Source organism: Papilio xuthus, unplaced genomic scaffold (genome assembly GCF_000836235.2).
Source record: "Papilio xuthus unplaced genomic scaffold, Pxut_1.1 DF829567.1, whole genome shotgun sequence".
NCBI lineage: Eukaryota > Metazoa > Arthropoda > Insecta > Lepidoptera > Papilionidae > Papilio > Papilio xuthus.
The window spans coordinates 922,266-939,377 of NW_013529082.1; the positions used below are offsets into that span (position 1 = coordinate 922,266).

General features: G+C 38.3%; 3 protein-coding genes and 1 long non-coding RNA gene across 7 annotated transcripts in view; all 4 read right to left on the reverse strand.

Annotated features, from left to right (window-relative positions):
* Sf3a1 (splicing factor 3A subunit 1) overlaps positions 1-3,217 on the reverse strand; it is a 5,085-nt gene extending 1,868 nt beyond the window's left edge. Inside the window, exons 1-6 of the mRNA XM_013312281.1 lie at positions 2,901-3,217; positions 2,354-2,518; positions 1,001-2,103; positions 730-921; positions 231-602; positions 1-142 (exon numbers count right to left, since the gene is read on the reverse strand). The exon at positions 1-142 is cut by the window's left edge and continues 6 nt beyond it. Coding sequence (XP_013167735.1) covers positions 1-142; positions 231-602; positions 730-921; positions 1,001-2,103; positions 2,354-2,518; positions 2,901-3,018 — 2,092 coding nt within the window. The 5' untranslated portion in view covers positions 3,019-3,217. The remainder of the gene's footprint in view (positions 143-230; positions 603-729; positions 922-1,000; positions 2,104-2,353; positions 2,519-2,900) is intronic.
* Positions 3,218-3,625: 408 nt separating this feature from the next.
* On the reverse strand, positions 3,626-7,614 carry LOC106117555 (uncharacterized). Its single transcript, XM_013311919.1, has 9 exons — positions 7,227-7,614; positions 6,913-7,117; positions 6,510-6,752; positions 6,069-6,237; positions 5,695-5,927; positions 5,300-5,402; positions 4,882-5,072; positions 4,441-4,668; positions 3,626-4,143 (listed from the first exon to the last, which is right to left on the reverse strand). Exons 1-9 carry the CDS (start codon positions 7,475-7,477, stop codon positions 3,982-3,984), a joined length of 1,785 nt encoding a protein of 594 aa, XP_013167373.1. The 5' UTR covers positions 7,478-7,614; the 3' UTR covers positions 3,626-3,981.
* A 668-nt stretch (positions 7,615-8,282) lies between these two features.
* Positions 8,283-8,909, reverse strand: LOC106117593 (uncharacterized). The gene is made up of 2 exons (XR_001227883.1): positions 8,718-8,909; positions 8,283-8,587 (listed from the first exon to the last, which is right to left on the reverse strand). It is a non-coding gene; the product is annotated as an uncharacterized LOC106117593 (long non-coding RNA).
* Positions 8,910-9,439: 530 nt separating this feature from the next.
* Lsd-1 (lipid storage droplet-1) lies at positions 9,440-15,561 on the reverse strand. 4 transcript variants are annotated; one of them, XM_013311938.1, is made up of 9 exons: positions 14,251-14,526; positions 13,194-13,318; positions 12,796-12,981; positions 12,256-12,436; positions 10,892-11,097; positions 10,552-10,733; positions 10,373-10,439; positions 10,162-10,260; positions 9,440-9,718 (listed from the first exon to the last, which is right to left on the reverse strand). In XM_013311938.1, the coding sequence occupies exons 1-9, from the start codon at positions 14,432-14,434 to the stop codon at positions 9,614-9,616; spliced, it is 1,335 nt and encodes a 444-aa protein (XP_013167392.1). In that variant the 5' UTR covers positions 14,435-14,526; the 3' UTR covers positions 9,440-9,613. The 4 variants fall into 4 exon arrangements, with proteins under 4 accessions (XP_013167392.1, XP_013167400.1, XP_013167384.1 ...); XM_013311946.1 differs by having other exon boundaries at positions 9,442-9,721; positions 10,892-11,085; XM_013311930.1 differs by having other exon boundaries at positions 9,442-9,721.
* Positions 15,562-17,112: the final 1,551 nt, after the last annotated feature.

The window sequence follows — 17,112 nt, forward strand, 5'->3', positions numbered from 1 at the left end:
TCTGTTTGGCGGTGGGCATGTTGGTGGCGCGCTGCAGTAACGCCTTGAGGTCGGCCGCAGTGGCTGACAACGCCACAGACAGCGGCAGCACACGCCCGTCCAGACGCCACTCGGTGCGCTCCGGCAGCGATGGCAGAGACACCTACACAAGAAATAAAAACACGTTATTAACTACATTTATATTTACATGGAAGAATATCATATGTGAACAACAGTGCTATCTTTTAAACCTGTATCGGTGCTGGTCCGGGATGTCTCGCTAACCAAGAGCTCTCGGGCTCCAGCGCGTCTTCAGTACGCGGCCGCTTGGCGGTCGGCTCCTCCGGCTCCTCGGGCACGGGGGGCGCCACCGCCGCGTACCCATACGGCGCACCCACAGGCGTGGGGATGAGCGGCGGTCGTGGAGCCAGTGGTGGAATGACCATGAGTGGCGGTATGGGCTGCAGCAGCACAGGCGCTGGAGCGGGTGCGGGAGCGGGGGCTGCAGCGCGGGGTGGAGCCGGCGGCGGCGGAGGCCGGGGCTGGGCGCGCGACATGCTCGGCGCCGTCACTGGTTTCGGTCCGATCTTTTCTTTCTCCTCATCAGGAAGTAACCCTTTCACCTGAAAAGAATACAAAGATGTCTTGAAATATTGTTTTGATTTTAAAACAGTAAAAATAAAGATTTTTGAAAAAAAAAAATATTACGAATGATTGCATAGAATGTTCAGATACTGTGCATGTGCTGACCTTGTGTATCTGCTGTATCTGGTCCTCAAGCGTGATGTGTGCGCGCGCTGCCCGCGTCGCCGCCTCCACGCTGCTCGTGTGCCCGTCCCACGTGACGCGCTCGTCCCGTCGCTTCTCCTCCTCGCCTATCTTCTTACCGATAGCCGTCTCCTCGTCTCCCACACCGAAGATATCAGTACGACGCTCTGCCAACTGTTAAACAAAGTTAAAATGTGTTAAAACAGACAGAAATAATATTTAGTTTAATATGTGACATGTAGCGAGCAGTAACCTGTTTGAGCGATGCCTCGATGGCGGCGCCGGGTGCGAGCGCCTCGTCGCGGTCGGTGCGCTCGGCGGCGGCGCGGTCACGTTGCTCCAGCCAGCGCGGGTCGAGCAGACCGATGCGCACGTGGTCGGCCACCTTATTGGCAGGGATCTTCTCCCCGGTGATGGGCGACACGAGCCACTCTTCGCTGGCAGGCGTGGGCTGCGGTCGGGCGCGCTTCGGGTCGTACTTTTTGACGACGACGCGGTCGGGCCGCGGCGGCAGCGGCGCTTCGTCCGGCTGCTTCGGCTCCGGCGGAGTGTCGTCGCCTGAAGAGGAACTGTCCTCCTCCATGTCCTGGACGCGGTTGTCGTCGGGCCTCTGCTGCTGCTGCGTTCTGTCCTCCATCTCGGCCAGCTCCTCGTCCGTGTCGGAGTCAGACTCGGATTCCAACTGCATCTCGGTATCATCCTCCTCTATGCCCTGAGATATGTCCTCTCCTCTCTCTTCTGCCAACACTCTAGCTCCTACTTCTAGAGGAGTAGTAGGCGGCGGGAAGTCGCCCGGCTCACCGGCCGGGTAGTCAACGGTTTCAACTACGACGAAGTCATGCCAGTCGATGGATGCATATGCTAGTCTCTCTTTCTCAATGCGGGCCTCGTCTGCGGCCTTGCGGCGTGCCTGGTGCGAGTGCCAGGCAGCTCGACTGCGCGCTTGCTCCAGCACCCCGCTCCTCACTTCTGCAGTTAGTTTCGAAACCAGTTCTTTTGGTGGTAATAATACTTTTGTGTATTGTTCTAGAAGTCGCGTAAAATATTGGAAGAGAGAATGCTGAGGTCGTAAGAAGTCAAACTGGTGATTTCTCTCCTCTTTCTTCATGAGGTCCGTTAGGAACTGTCTGCCGTTACGAGCAACAAATTGGGCAGTAAGTTTAACAATATCGAGTTCTAGAGCAGATATTGATGGTGGGTCAGCTATGAACTCAAAGTCCGGAGGGGGATCGCGTGGTGGTGGAAGCTCTGCAGGGGCCGCAGCCTTGAGCAGCTCCTGCTGACGAGCAGCAGTAGCCGGGGCGAGCCCGGGCCGTTGTATGGGCGGGCCAGAGGCAGGTGCAGATGGGTCGGGTCCTAGAGACGAAAAATTAAATACAAAGGTGTTACAAAGAAGAGGTTCTGTCACCACTGAACAAAATAATATAAGCTTTTGGTTCTCCAGATGTTAAATAAGAAAACATTCTTTATTGTATGTTGTTCATGCAGTTTAAGAAAAATATTTTTTTTTTAAATAAAATTTATGATTTTATAATATTAATCGAAAAATCCTGTTTATGATGTGCTTGTTAAGTTAAAAATCAAAATAAAAAACGTAATTACAAACCTTTCCCCTCTCTAATCTCCTTTACTTTATGTTGATAGTATGCATGGTATGGATCACCCGAGTTCAAGAAGTTAAACTTTGGGTTGCCCAGTTCATTCTGTCGGATGCGAGCTTCAAACTCCGGTCCGTTACGTGCCACAAAACTGGCAGTCTTGTCGACGATGTCTAAGTGTTATGTTAAAGAAATTCTTGAACAAGAGATGTACATTTATGCAAAAAACTTATCATTTTACATATAAATAAAACTATAAGAACTTGCCTTACGTTTATGATTCACGGGTTTTATATAACCAGTTAACTGTTCACATACACTGAAAGAAAGTTAAAAAGTTCAACATACTGTATTAATTTTAAGCCCGATAAGCATCTAACTAGTTAACAAAACATGAATATAAACGTTTTACATTACAACAAATATGTATGAGACTTTAAAATACTAAAACAATACTTCACATAGATTTTACAAACACAAGCTTTGTTATCATAACATCGTATAGGTTATGTTAGTCTTACGCTGTAATAACGCATTATACTTGAAAAAGGATACTTCTTACTTCAGGGGGCGGGTAAATAATACCAATTACAGGCGGCGGAGGCGGCTGGGGCTCCTCTGGCGTTACTTCTGGCGGTTGCCCTGGCGGCACCATTACGTCTATCGAAGGCATGACGCCTTACGTTTTATCTTTTACACTTAACTTTTAGCTATTTAATCTTTCTTCTGCCTTAACTATCTCACGAATAACACCAATTCTGTTATGTACAAACCATTGTCGGTAAATAAAATTACAGCAGTATATTTAGTTCTCTATGAATTACAGAATTTCAGAAACAATTGACATTTTGCAAACACTCAAAGATTATAGAGTAGAGGTATAGGTTAAAAATCATTATAGAGTAAATGGATTTCATAGATAGAAAATAATCCATAGACCATATTAGCAGAATGATTGGATGGCAGCCAACTTAGTGCAGTCTGTATAGCTTCACAGCAGAGTTCAAATGATAATTTAAATTCAAACAAAACCAATAGCTTTTGATCAAACATTTATTAAAACATTGAAAACAATAAAACCATATTTTTTGCAGATTGCAAATTTAAATTCATTTCGACTTATTATGCTTAAGTTGAATACATTTCTATTTCACTTATTTATCAAACAATTTTAAGATAAAGTGAAAAAATAGTCAATTAAATATGATTCTTATTACGATATTAACACATAAAAAACCCACACCTAATGTGCATTAATCTTAAAACCTCTTTTTGACATTTTTTAAAATAAATAACAAGATATTCAGTGCCTTATTTCATAATAAGTGTTTTTGGTATATTTACAATTGTGTACCAATCAGTTTATAATACTGAAACATTCACATAAAAAGTTCATCTTAAGCTTTATCTGAGAAAAATAAAGAAACAACACGTTTTTATGATTGTTACAGTAATTTTCCTACGGATTTTTAGTTTACGATTTTGTCACACGGTTCACTAAATTACTCTTATATCATAGTTTACGCTTAACACATTCTATGCCACTATTATTTAGTATGAAAACAAACTTGCTAGCAATAAATGTGTTAACAGTTCAGTATATCCACAATACCTCTTCATCCGTGTCAACTACGTGTTAATAGGTGAATATAATGGATCGTATCAACCCATCCCGGACAGAGTCACTGCTCTGACCCACACCAAAGTTGAAGAAGACGGAGTCAGTGGCCACTTGCTGAGCACACCGACCCATCGGGTACCATCCAACTTTGTTGAACACTATACCAACCTTGTATACCTGTCGGATATAAAAAACATTAAATTATGAAACAAAAATTGGAAGCGCCAGGATGCCACTGACATCTGTCATCTGTCAAATCGTTTGACACACGTCGTTCTAGCGATTTAAAAAAAATATGTATTAAGTATCGACTGTGCTGGAGTTAAAAAAGAGGTGGGAAGGCTGAAACTACAGCTGGAAAAATACATTTTTTTATTTTTTTGTGTGCTTTGTATAGTAATATGGTGAAAATCTGAGTCGAGTAATATGTTAACTGCAACAATCTGTAAGTTTCCACATTTATAGTGAACTGACCTTATTCCTCTGTATATATACAGGTCTGTTGAACATAATGTCTAGCAGATGTCGGTATGGTACGCGGCCTGTATAGTGCGTGTAAGTCAGACGAGCACCGTCCGCATCCAGCAGGTGAGCGTACAGCAGCTCGCAGTAGCCGCCCGCACTTCCCGCGCCACCCGCACCACCACCCACCACACCAGAGTTAGTACCGCCCGCCTCTTCACTAGGGGCTTGCGTTGGCACCTAATGTACAGTTAACTACTTTTATAAAATGAAACTAGACGGTGCTGCTCTCAACTTGACGAAAAATAGATGGCGCTAGCGCCAAGTGAGCTGTCACCTGTCAAAATTTTTCTGTCATTCTGGCCATTTAGATTTTTTTTCATTGATTTTTTTGTAATAAAATAATTGATAAAAATAATGGATTGATTTAAGTTAGGCATTAAGACATTCTACCTGAACGCCCAGTAGACAGATGTTCTTATCAACCATGAATGTAGCCGAACAATCCAGGATGCTGGTGTTCATGCAGTCAGTGTGATGTATCAGCGGGCGCTGGCAGTAGATCTTGTTGAGGTCCAGCGCAGGCTCCGGCACACCCAGCCCCGAGAGAGACTGGTTGTTCACCATTGATGAAAGACGCATTGCTATACATTAAATAAATGAATACAATTATGGCAAATAGACATCTTAATATTATAAATGCGAATGTTTAGATGTATGGATGGATGGATTGATGTTAGAAGGAATCTCCAGTACGGCTTAATAGTTTTCTTTGAAATTTGGCATAGATGAATAACACCTACAAATTAAGTTTATTTTAATTCCGCGCGGACGGAGTCACGGGCGCCAGCTAGTATAGATAATACAATACCGTCATGTCGTGGCGGACGCTGGTACATGTAGCAGGGCATGGGGATGTTCCAGGCCTGTTCCACGGACACGGGGCTTGGCGTGTCCACCGTGAATGTTGGCATCTGATGACAAACAATATAACAATCTAACGCCCAAATAAACAAAGAAAAACTCCATACATGGCGGCCATTTTGATATACCACTTTTTCAGTTATGAAGTATAGTGAATTGAAAATTTTAAAAAAAATGTTTTATCTGATTTTTTTGGAAATAGCAAGTCAGCCATTTGTTTTTTAAGACTAAATAATAATATAATCTAGTTGTTTACATAAATTATTGTAACAGATTGACATTTTAGACAAAAAAGGAATCATTAATCTAAATGAACAATCATACAACTAAAGTCACACTCACATTACAAGAAGGTCCTCCACCAATCAGCTGTTTTCTGGGCACTCTGCAAGTGGAGAATCCTCTGGGCATGGGCACATCCGAGTTACTGGAGAGGATGTTCATGAGCACCGCAAACGCTTCAGATTCTGTTAGTAATGAGGAGCGAGCTGGACCTTCAGCAAACTGCTGAGGTGTAAGCGTCAGGAATCTTATCTTCTCTATTGCGCTGCGGATTGTCGGTTTTTCTTTGCCATCTGTAATTGATTTTTATTCATCCTACAGTTAAACTTACATAAGCAAGTCATAGTTTGGTCCCGATGCACAACTTCAAGACAAGAAAGACAAATAGCAGATAATATTTTACAATATACTTTCTACAAATTTATAAAACAAACCTCTCGTCTTCTTAGGCTCTTCAGGTGGAGGTACAGGATCTGACACAATCTCAGGCTGGTCACTGTCTGTCCGACAAGCCTCTGTTACAGCTTCCGGACTGTTCTCTGCACTACTTTCTATGTTTACTACTTTTGGCTCAATTGTTACTACAGCGGTACTTGGCTCTGACTGAGAATGAAAAAATATATTACTTAAAAATGAGAAAATAAGTATAATTACTATACTATGTGTTTTGTTTTATATATTATTCAAACTATTTAAATATATAAATACTTGTTTGAGCTGTATCATTATGTCTGTGCAAAGTTCCCATAAGTGATCAGAGCAGTAACCTACACTATTTAAAAGGGAATAAGAGAAATGTCAAGTGTTTCCTGATTGATTGATCGATCTATTTTCCTTACGTATGTTGGTACATATTTATCTAGTATTATACATACTTGATCGTTAGAAGTAGATGGTGCCGGACTCTTTTGGGGTTCTACGACTTCTGCGGGAGGACTGACACTTCTCTCCGTTGTCCTTTTGTCTAATGCTTTAGCATATCTTACAGCTGCTTCGAATAGATCAAGTTCGCTGTCAACATTCAGATGATCCAGGGAGAATACTGTTATAACTGTGTTTAATTCCACTTCCTCAAAACTGTTGTCATTTAGAACCTCTTTAGTGTTTGTGCTAATTATCTGATATGAATAAAAAAATCATTATTAAATATGTATAACAATTTAAAATCATTTGTTATAAAATGTACAAATATACACTTAGATTCTAACTGGCCATCTATATAGTTAGTAATTGTAATTTAAAATTATGTATATTCATAATTTTGTTAATCTTTTTTACCTGTATACATTTATCCATAAGGACATTTTCTTCAAAGAGCCTTGCAAACTCATACGCTCTGCAAGCATTTCTTGGATACAGATCTGACCAGAGATATCTGGTACACTCCTTAACAAGATGCGGCAGCATGTACTTCTTAGCTCCATAGCACAACTCACATGCTTTGTCAAATGAACTTATGTTTATATTACCAGTGTAGATGTATCTAGAAAATAAAATGTTGCATTGAAGATATATATTCTACAGATATTATTGAAATTATATAAAGTATTTAAAGATGACAGTACTGAGAACAAAACTTCCTAAATACTTACTCCAGTAATGCTTTAAATGCTTCAATTTGCACATCCAAAATAGGTATAGGTTCATTCCTCTCCGCCATCCCACCGTAAAACATGGCCTCGAATACGGGGGACGACATCGCCAAGATCAATTTGTGACCAGAGATCACCACTTGGTGGGGCTCCGTGCCCACCAAGAAGGTACAATCCGACCACTGGCCAGATTGCAAAAGATATGCACCTCTTTGCTTTAATTCCGTACATTCTAATTGCCAATCACTCATTTTAAGATCTGTTTTATATCTACAACTGAATTATCAATATTTCTATTTTCAGTGTATACAGTCATACACAACAAATTGGAAGAACAGACTAGAATTGTTTATTTTTTATTGGAATTTAGAAGTGACACTTGACATTGACATAATACTCTCTCAAGTGTCAGCTCGGTGTCATCTGTCTAACAAAGAGTTGTTGTTTTTATTATTCACTCGAAAGAGCAGGCTAACAAAGAGTATATAAAATACGTCTAATGTTATTTTATAAGATTTAAGGCCATGATAATGAGACCTTTTAGCCAATTCTCAAAAAGGTTGGGTCAAATCTTTAAGGTACAAAAAAAAACAAAAAGTCTAAAATAAATTAAAAAGTATAAACAATTGTAAAAGTTATTTTTCAGCTTGTGAATTGATTATAAAGTGTTTTATTTAAGTCCAGAATAAGTACGCCGGTGAAATACTACGGCTTCACAGAAGACGGGCGTGAAGAGATTTATGCTTCATTTTGTCTGATGATTAAGGTGCTGCAGACGTCGACATCTAATCTTTCCTACTTCTGACCATTCTCATCCAAAGGATGGGAAGGGAAAATGAATTGAAATGAAAATGAAAGGGAAATGTTCTCTGCACATTTAAGATATGCAACGACTCTGCATCTCTGTAGCTTGTGATGCCTATTGCTTATGGTTAGCGTTGGCTTGACATCAGAACTTATTTTTTATTGATGGATAAGTGGCTCTGCATAAATAAGTTCTCTGTCATCCCAGATTTTTTTATTTTATGACAGGGATGTAACAATTAAAACACAATATAAGAAGAGTAATTATGTGTACTGTACAACAAGAAAAACAACCACAAATATTAAAACTCACACATAGTAAAGAATTTGTCAGATCAGGTTCTATTAGTGCCATTTGAACAAAATAAAGCCTCTTTTAGAATTGTTCTTGTAGAAATTCCAAAGTCAACAAATGTTAGTAACGATAAAACTGTTATATATGTGCATATCCATAAAATTATAGCGATCATCATTAACCAAATAACTAAATGGTGTCTCCATTTTTTATCTACATCTTCTGCTGTGAGTCCTTTTTCTTCTAAATGTTTGATGTCCATCTAAAATTTAAATTATAAATTAGATGCAAAGATATCAAATATCGTAATGTAGATTATATTATTTATAAGTTTAATGACTTTAATTAAAAATACTAAAACTGATAATTTGGTACAAAAGATCAATACATACGGAGAAAACACTGTGGATTTTCTTATCAACCAATGACATTGCTTATATCATGAATTTAACAATAGCCAACGAAAGAACTGCCGGTTACAAAGATTTCTCTAGTTTCCTTACAACATAACTTAAATTTTACTTATCTAAAGTAATAGGTATCCTATTACTATTTCATATCAAACTATTATTATTTAACTGTCAATTCGTGTTTACCAAAAACTAATTGCCAGTTATCGATAAATAAGTTAAATATGTATAGAGGTTTTAAGCAAAAACTCTATAGCAAAAATAGGCGTTCAATATAAGGGGCCAGAAAGGCCAGGCCCTAAAGGTTTTTTTTTATTTACCCACCCGGTAGCCTCCTGCCACGACGTAAGCACGACAACCGATAGGACTAGGCGCGTTTGACTCGCGGCTGGTGATACTCGCGCCGTTGAGCTTTGATACCTAGTATTGGCATCCACAATTATTTATTTTTATTAAGCATACATTTAAAGCAAGCTATATTTCTATTTTTAGTCACTAAATGGTTAACGCCCTTCTTATGTTTTTAAATTCGATGTAGGTACTTCTCCGCGATCCAGCCCAGTGTTGTTACGACGCTACCATTTTTTTCCATCATTTTATTGAATAACGGTCATCGAAATAAAGCAACAATTCATATATCATGGATTTATTAATTGATTTTCATGTAAAATAACATTTTTAATTAAAAACATATCATTTAATATTAATCTGTTCAGTGTACAATTCACGTGGAATAAAATTGTTACATTTTACGTGACTTTAAAAAAAAATTAATAAGTCCAAACCCTTTCATGGTTAAACACAAAGATAAATAAAAACGTTATTGTGATACCTATATATATTAATAAAAATATGCTAGCAATATAAAACATTAATTTTCAATTGACACCGTTGAATGCCGCCAAATCGTCTCTGTGCGCGTAAGTTGAACGCGGCGTTATTTTTTCCCGCTCTTCGTTGCCCGCTAAAAATATGGCGAGGTGCTCCTTGAAATAAATCAATGATTTACTTTTAAATACGTTTTGAACAAACTTACACTAATATTTCCAGTCTGTAAAAGCGTCGGTGAAACAGGGGTTAAGTGCTTGACTTGTAATCTGCATGTCCTGGTTCGATTCCCGCCGTGTACCAATTTGTTTTTCGATTTTCGAATTTTATATGTACTTTTGTCCGGCATTCTCACAGTGAAGGAAAACATTGTGATGCAACCTGCACATGTCTGTGAAGAAATTCAAAGATGTTTGAAGTCAATCCACACTGGGCTAGCGTGGTTGACTATGACGTAGTCAACCCTAACTTAGGATTTGAGGCCTTCGGTTAGGACGATGATGATGATCAAATCCAACGCTTTCTGTATGTACATTCTATTTATTCTTAGTTCTTATAGTTATTTATTTATTCATGTTTTTACCACTAAAATACTTACCAAATAAGTTTTGGAAGTCTCCTGTAATTGTTGAAGCAAGGCTTGCACTTTACTGCGCCAGTTGCGAACCTCAGATATCGCGGAGTCGACCGGTAATGCCTGATGTTAATGTAAACAATAATAGTACTAATGGAAGTTGCTAGAAGCTATTTTACGTGAATAGATTAGATCAGGGAAATGCAAATTTAATACCAGTTATAAATTATATTACCTTCAAGAGCGCGTTAGCAGCAGACGAGAGATGTTTTGATACTAACGACATTCCTTGACGCATGTTGCTAGAACAAATTTACTTATATTAAGTTCAATCAGATAGATAAACTATAAAAACATAAAATATTTACTTTAAGTTTTTATATTAAAGACATAGTCGAAGTGGTTGACACTAACTTGGGCAAATCTGTGTGTGTGTAGTTGACGAGATGCACCACTTTTCTGGCAGTCTCACGCGCCAGCAGCACGACCAGCTCCTCGAGGGTCGCCGGCCGCGCCTGGTTCTCCGGCTCCGGGCAGCTCAGTGACGCGTACAGCTGCTTCGCTTTTTTCCATGCTAGAGCTGGGTCTGTCGCTATCTGATGGTGGAAATGTAAGGAAGAATTACATCCGCTAAACACAACACATCCTTAAATCATAGTTAAGTAAAACTTGGATTATTACAATTGCGAAAAAACACACACATACTTAAATTTCTAGTATATTTTGTGTCGATGATGAGTTAAGCTTCACTTACCAGTTCTGCGACATAGACGAGCACATGTATCTGCTCCTTGATGGCCTTAGCCTCTGCGAGCGCCTGCCGCGTGAGCCGGCGCTGCAGCTTGCGCCGCAGCCGCGCCCCGCGCTGCACCGCCTGCGCTGCGCACGCGCGCCCCGACTCCTCGCACGATCCCCCCACCTCACCACCCTCCCCCTCCGCGCTCGTCACTATGATCACCACTATGATCGTGTTTACAGAAACATACACTCATTCTTTGTCACAAGATCAAAATGTCACATGTGGCATCACCATAAAGTTATATATAAAAGCATGTTTTTTATTTTTATGAAGAAGAATTTGTCGAAATTGCTCTTGCCTAATATCATTAAAATTGTTGTTTTGGTCTTTGACCGTTTAATCTGGCTAGCATTACGTAATTGAAAAACTAATATCGACTTCCCGATATGAACATCATATCCAAAAATAGTTAAAGACAAAACAGACAATATTACAAACAATTCAAGCATATCAAATGTGGGATAAAATATAAAATGAGTCATTTGACACCTAGTAACCCGGCTGGCGATAGGTGTCATATCTAACGCGAGACAGTTCGCACGGCGGCGGGCGGCGGGCGGCAGGCAGCGGCTATCAGCGTCCGTCCGCGGCACAAAGTCCGACCTCATGCTATTTGTCACCCCCAGACGTGATACGATAAGGGTGTTAAATGTCGTGGCAACATCCGACATAATGTTCTAGGCTAGAGTAATTAATTTAGACACGATGTGAAAACTTGAACAGATCGAAAATTTGATTTGCTTTTTAAATCAGCGCGCGTCAATTGTTTTTTTCGCAATGGGAACCTATTACAACAAAAAAAAAATCTGGATTTCTTTTTATTCGGTGACGAATGAAATACTTAAAAAAAAATGCTATAATTTGTAAGTACCTACTAATTAGTACTTTAGTTGACACACTTGATTGCTACACCGAATTTAGAAGCAATTAGACAATTCGCAGACACGCAGGTCACAAATAAGGGCATAACCTTAGGTTATCGGTACAGCACATTAACACATCAAATTCATATTTTATTACAGTCTAATTAGGATTGATTTCGATAGTTACACATATTATAAATCTAAATATAATGCTATACAAACTTAATGGTAACTCGGAATTTCACACGAAGCGCTTCGTCCAACAAAAGATATCGATAGGACATTAAGAGGTACGAGGTGATTTGACAATCAGTCGGGTTACCGCCATAAAGTTGGAATTCAAAATAACCGCCATTTAACTGTCCCCACTTCACTCCCCTAATAGCCATGAAGGGGAGTTATCGGGGGCGAAGGTAACAGCAGCTCTAAAACTAATAATGTCATGAAATTTCTTACCATCAGCTGCATCTTGGTAATCCGGCGGTAGGTACTTGTCGACGTACTTGTCAGCGGTGGTGAGCGCCCGTTCCAGCGCGGTGGCGGTGACGGCCGTCATCCGCGAGTCCAGCACCGCAGTACCCAGTTGCTTTACTGAGTCCGCGCGACGGAGCACGTACTCACGCGTCTCTGAGTACATCTAAGTAGGAAGGTATTTATTTAGAACAATACAGCTCCAAAATGACAATGATGACATGATTAGGAAGGGAGGGACGACTGAAATGACAAAATATAGATTGGTCTGGGGGACGAGAACTGGTGCACCAACCCTACGTGAGTGAACGAGGAGATAAAGCTGTTGCATAATATTGGCTCATAAGCAAAGAATATTGGACAGATAAGGTATCTCCATTTACTTCGTATTGTTCTTACATACTTTTGTTGTTATTGTGAAAAATCATGTTAATTCTAGGATTCAGTTAGTCGCGATAAAGTCAAAGGATTATAATTGTAGGCATTGAATATAGATTTTTTTAGCATTTCTCGACTGTAACTTACCATTTGAGGAGGTAAATAAATAGAAGGTACTCTCTTCTCCACGACATCTAGCGATTTGCAGAGGAACTTATCCAGCTGTTGAATGGGCGTCTCCAGCAGCTGCACAGCAGGCAGCGCCATTTGCACGCCGGTGGACAGAGAACGTTCCCCCACGGATAGGTACCAGCGGATCAGTGGATTCGAATCCTGACAGTAAAAATAATACTAATTTGTTTTATCGTCGTAAAATGAACTTAGGACTTGTGACATAATAATTTGGAATAGTAAGTGCTTGCTTGCGAAGTGTCATAATTTAAAAGGCAAAAGAGTTATAGAAAATAAGAAATAACTGTATATTAATGGTAGATGAGGAGCCATCTTAATCCTAGAGTAGTATTATTACAAGTTGTAGACTTTACCCTGATCCTGAAGTATATTCTTTCAGCGACGCCGATGCCCGACTCGACGATAGGGATGGCGGCGACGCGGGACACCACCTCCAGCTGCGGCAAACCTGCCCGACCGGGCTTCTGCACGCACATCACTACCCGCAAAATGAAATTTTATAAAATACTAGCTGTGCCTACGACTCCGTCCGCACGAAATTAAATTAAAACTTAATTAGATGTATATATGTTTTCCAGACTATGTTCTATCTCTTTGCCAAATTTTATTAAGATCTATGCAGCCGTTCTGAAGATACCTTCCAACAAACATCCATCCATCCAAACATTCGCATTTATCATAATAGTAAGATAGTAAGATTGCCTACTAACAAACATCCATCCGTCTATCCATCCAATCATTCACATTATTATATAATAACAATATAAGATAAATAAGATTGTTTACAGTAGCAATGTTTTATAGAAGCGCGTCTACACATTTGTGGGAGTTTTAGTAAATTTACATGTCATTTTTAAGGAGTTGTCTGTCGTTGTCTGTTCGTCGTTCGAACTTATATCACTTATATAGTTACTCGTACTTTAATATTAATATTGTGATGAAAATTACGTGCACTTTCGCGACCTCTATTGATTAAAGAATGTAAAGGTTACCTCAGTTATCATATGAGTCTTATGCATCACTTATGACTTGTTATTTACGACTTATTACTTTTTTTATAAGAAGCAAACGCGCGGTTGGAACACCGAGGTGACCAATTTAAAAAAAATCCATCACAGAAAAAAAATATATGCATTTTTAATGAGAAAAGCTAGAAGTACAAACTAAAATACCTATATAAACAAGATATAAAGAATTAAAAGATTATGAGAATTTTTTTAGGATTTTTTTCTAAACTGTGTTTTAGCATTTGTTTTTGGCCAGTATTAAAATAGTCTCAAATACCAAAGTGTTTGTCAAACAATTGTGGTTCAATCCTAAATGTTAGAGTGTAACTTTTAAAGCATTTTTTGTGTAAATTTTCGGGAAATAAAATAAAAACATTCTAATATTTTCTCTGTAATAACATACCCTCCGCTGGTTCACCAAGACTTTTGCTGACCGCTTTTAAATAATCCTCCGCCCTTTTATTAATTGTACCTCTTTTTCTTCTATTTATTCCAACCGTACATTTACCGTTAAATGTCTTGCTATAAACGTCACCGTTTCCCGCCATTTTGCTCGTTAACTTTATCCGTGCTGGATATTCGTACATTTAAAATTAAAAAATAATTATAGTATTGTCTATGGTGCGAGATGTCGTGGTATTCGCACCTCTGGCACCAGAATAACTGATTCTGCCACGACCGTGGAGGATGACATATTGTAAAGGTTATCAAAAAGTTTTAAATACACAATTAATCAATAAATTTATTTCATGTTATTGACGAATTAGTTATCGAGGTCGACTGTGTAAACAAAAATATGTGTTTCGTATCCGTCTGGGTTATAAATGTAAATAATAACAACCTTTCCTTATTTAAGAAGATTTATACTAATCTTTACGTAACATGTTATCCCTCATACAAGGTTACAAGTTTTGAAACAGAACTCCTTTACGTTATCATTTTTTTTTATTTGAAATTCAATAAAAAAATATATTTGAAATTTTACTATATTTCTTATGACAATTACAGCTTTTGTTTACAATAGTCGAATGGTTAGAACCGAACCCACGAACGTTAAATGGCACTAGCCATTCCATGGCGCGGACTACCGTAGACTATTAATTTCATTCCTAGACAATAAGAAACTGCTATACTTCAAGAAAGCAAATAAAACTCTTCAGTTATTAACAACTATACGGCTAGATTTTCTTATCGTTTCAATATCCGTACGAGAACATTCTATTTTTGCAAAATATATTATCCATACAGTTAGAGATAGTGACCTACAGGATAGTACACTAGTAACAAACAACTCAACCTAGTGATGTTCAACGACTTTTTCTGTAAAAACAGAGAGAATATGTTCCGATAGTAACACGGTTATTATAATAGTTGCCGAAAAAAGATGTCTTCCTATCACGGAAGTAACGCTATACTATTTCTTGTATTCTTGCTTCCTTTGTGATTAATGTAACTTGAAAAGGATATTTTAAATCAACTTATAAACTATCTTAAATATTAAACATACTTAAGTTGATTTTATCAACACTTAAACAAAATTAATGTTTGTTTAAATTTTATAACAATAACAATTTTTATATAAACAATGATTTACTACAATCATGTTGTTGTAAAGAAAATAAATTAGTCAAATAAAAGTATAAAAACTTACTTGTTTGATATAAAAATATTTTTGTGTAAGGGCGGATGGCTTCCAGTGACAATCTGCTTTGGACTGAGATGTGCGCACCAAAGCGCATCCAAAGGTCGCAATACCAATCAACTATGGAGCGATACGGACATTTATCTTGTTACTTTTTCATAAGTTTTATATTAGTGAGTGATCGATTAATTTATCTTACTAATATTATAATTGAGGAAGTTTCGGTGAATGTTTATTAGATGTGGTTAGGAGGTATCTCTAGAACGGGTTAATGGATCTTGATGAAATTTGTTATGGATGAACATAGTCTGGAAGAACAAATAGGTTACTATTTTTTAATTTCGCGCGGACGGAGTTTTGGGCGACAGCTAGTGATCTATAAATAATAAGTTAGTCAAAATGTTAGCTTGCTCCAATGCTAGAAAGGATTTAGGAAGGGCAAATCACTAAGCCAATCAAAAAAAAAACTATGTTATTATACAAAGTTGAATAGAAATTCAGTTAGATATTATAAACAGTCTATAAAATGTAAAAGTTCGTAATCACAAATAAATATAAAAACACAATTCACAACAATTACTCAGTTGCAATTGTTTTAGTTTTGTTTGTCGCTTGAAAAATATGATTTCCGATGTGGCCTTATTGACCTAACGCATTCATTATTTGATTTTTAAATTTCAGTCAATTTTGAAGTTATTATACGTCCGATTCACTCTTGTGTCAGTGATTTATAGGCAATAAATAGCTCGAGTCCGTCGTAGGAAAACTGTTGACCGTCGATAAGAAAGATAACGCCATCACTGGACCGCGTTTACTCAGACAGAATCATAATATACACAATATATGGCTCGTTTGTACTCATCTTTCTATTGATTTTTCAATTTATAGTACGTAATAAGGCACGCATAACAAGTTTCCTGTTAATGCTTCATATTTTAACTATGGTAGAGCCCGCGAAAATATCTTCTGCACGAGTACAAAGCTTCGATCGGTGAAATACCACAGAAGACAGGTGTCAAATTCAGTCCCATTTCCATCAAGATCTATGGTCGGAATGGGAATTGGACTTGGCGAGGCATGGGGGCATTTCTCTTCATTTGTAATTTTCTACTAACTACTCCTTTTTTACTGTTAAATCTTTACCCTCTAAGAGTTAAGATAGTTCAGTAGCAGCGTTAGGATAGACCGAACTGAGGTGACCATCCAGGGTTCGCTTCAGAAGATTTGTCGCAAACCAAGAAATACTTCTTTTAGTCGAAGTCGCAAATACAACAAAGCCAAGGTCGTTTTGGAGTGATTGGGTTCGCAATGTCTATGGTATTTGTATATCGTATCGTGAATTATTCACCGATTAAATTCAATTGTGTTTGTTGATAACGATAGCATATCTATTTAAACATTTTACAGAACCTAGGTTACGTTTACACTAAACACATTTTTAACAAAAAAAGTTGGTAATTTTGAAATGACCGATCTTATTTAATCATCTTTGCTTGGATTAATACATATATTGGTTTAACTAGTAAAAACCAGTAGCTAAGAAGTAAAGCACTCACAATTTAAAACTATGTATTGATGTTCCTTGCTAATTTTTCACAAAAATCCTTTTTGTTTGATAAAGCG

Excerpts from the sequence above, each read along its gene's own strand:
- Lsd-1 (XM_013311930.1), bottom strand. The coding sequence starts at position 14,434 with ATGTACGAATATCCAGCACGGATAAAGTTAACGAGCAAAATGGCGGGA. Across the intron at positions 10,734-10,891 it reads TCGTCTATGTCGCAGAACTG|ATAGCGACAGACCCAGCTCT; the intron begins GTAAGTGAAGCT and ends TTCCACCATCAG. Across the intron at positions 10,440-10,551 it reads ACACACACAGATTTGCCCAA|CAACATGCGTCAAGGAATGT; the intron begins GTTAGTGTCAAC and ends AATTTGTTCTAG.
- LOC106117555 (XM_013311919.1), bottom strand. The coding sequence starts at position 7,477 with ATGAGTGATTGGCAATTAGAATGTACGGAATTAAAGCAAAGAGGTGCA. Across the intron at positions 5,928-6,068 it reads AGAGCCTAAGAAGACGAGAG|ATGGCAAAGAAAAACCGACA; the intron begins GTTTGTTTTATA and ends AATCAATTACAG. Across the intron at positions 5,073-5,299 it reads GCGTCCGCCACGACATGACG|CAATGCGTCTTTCATCAATG; the intron begins GTATTGTATTAT and ends TTTAATGTATAG.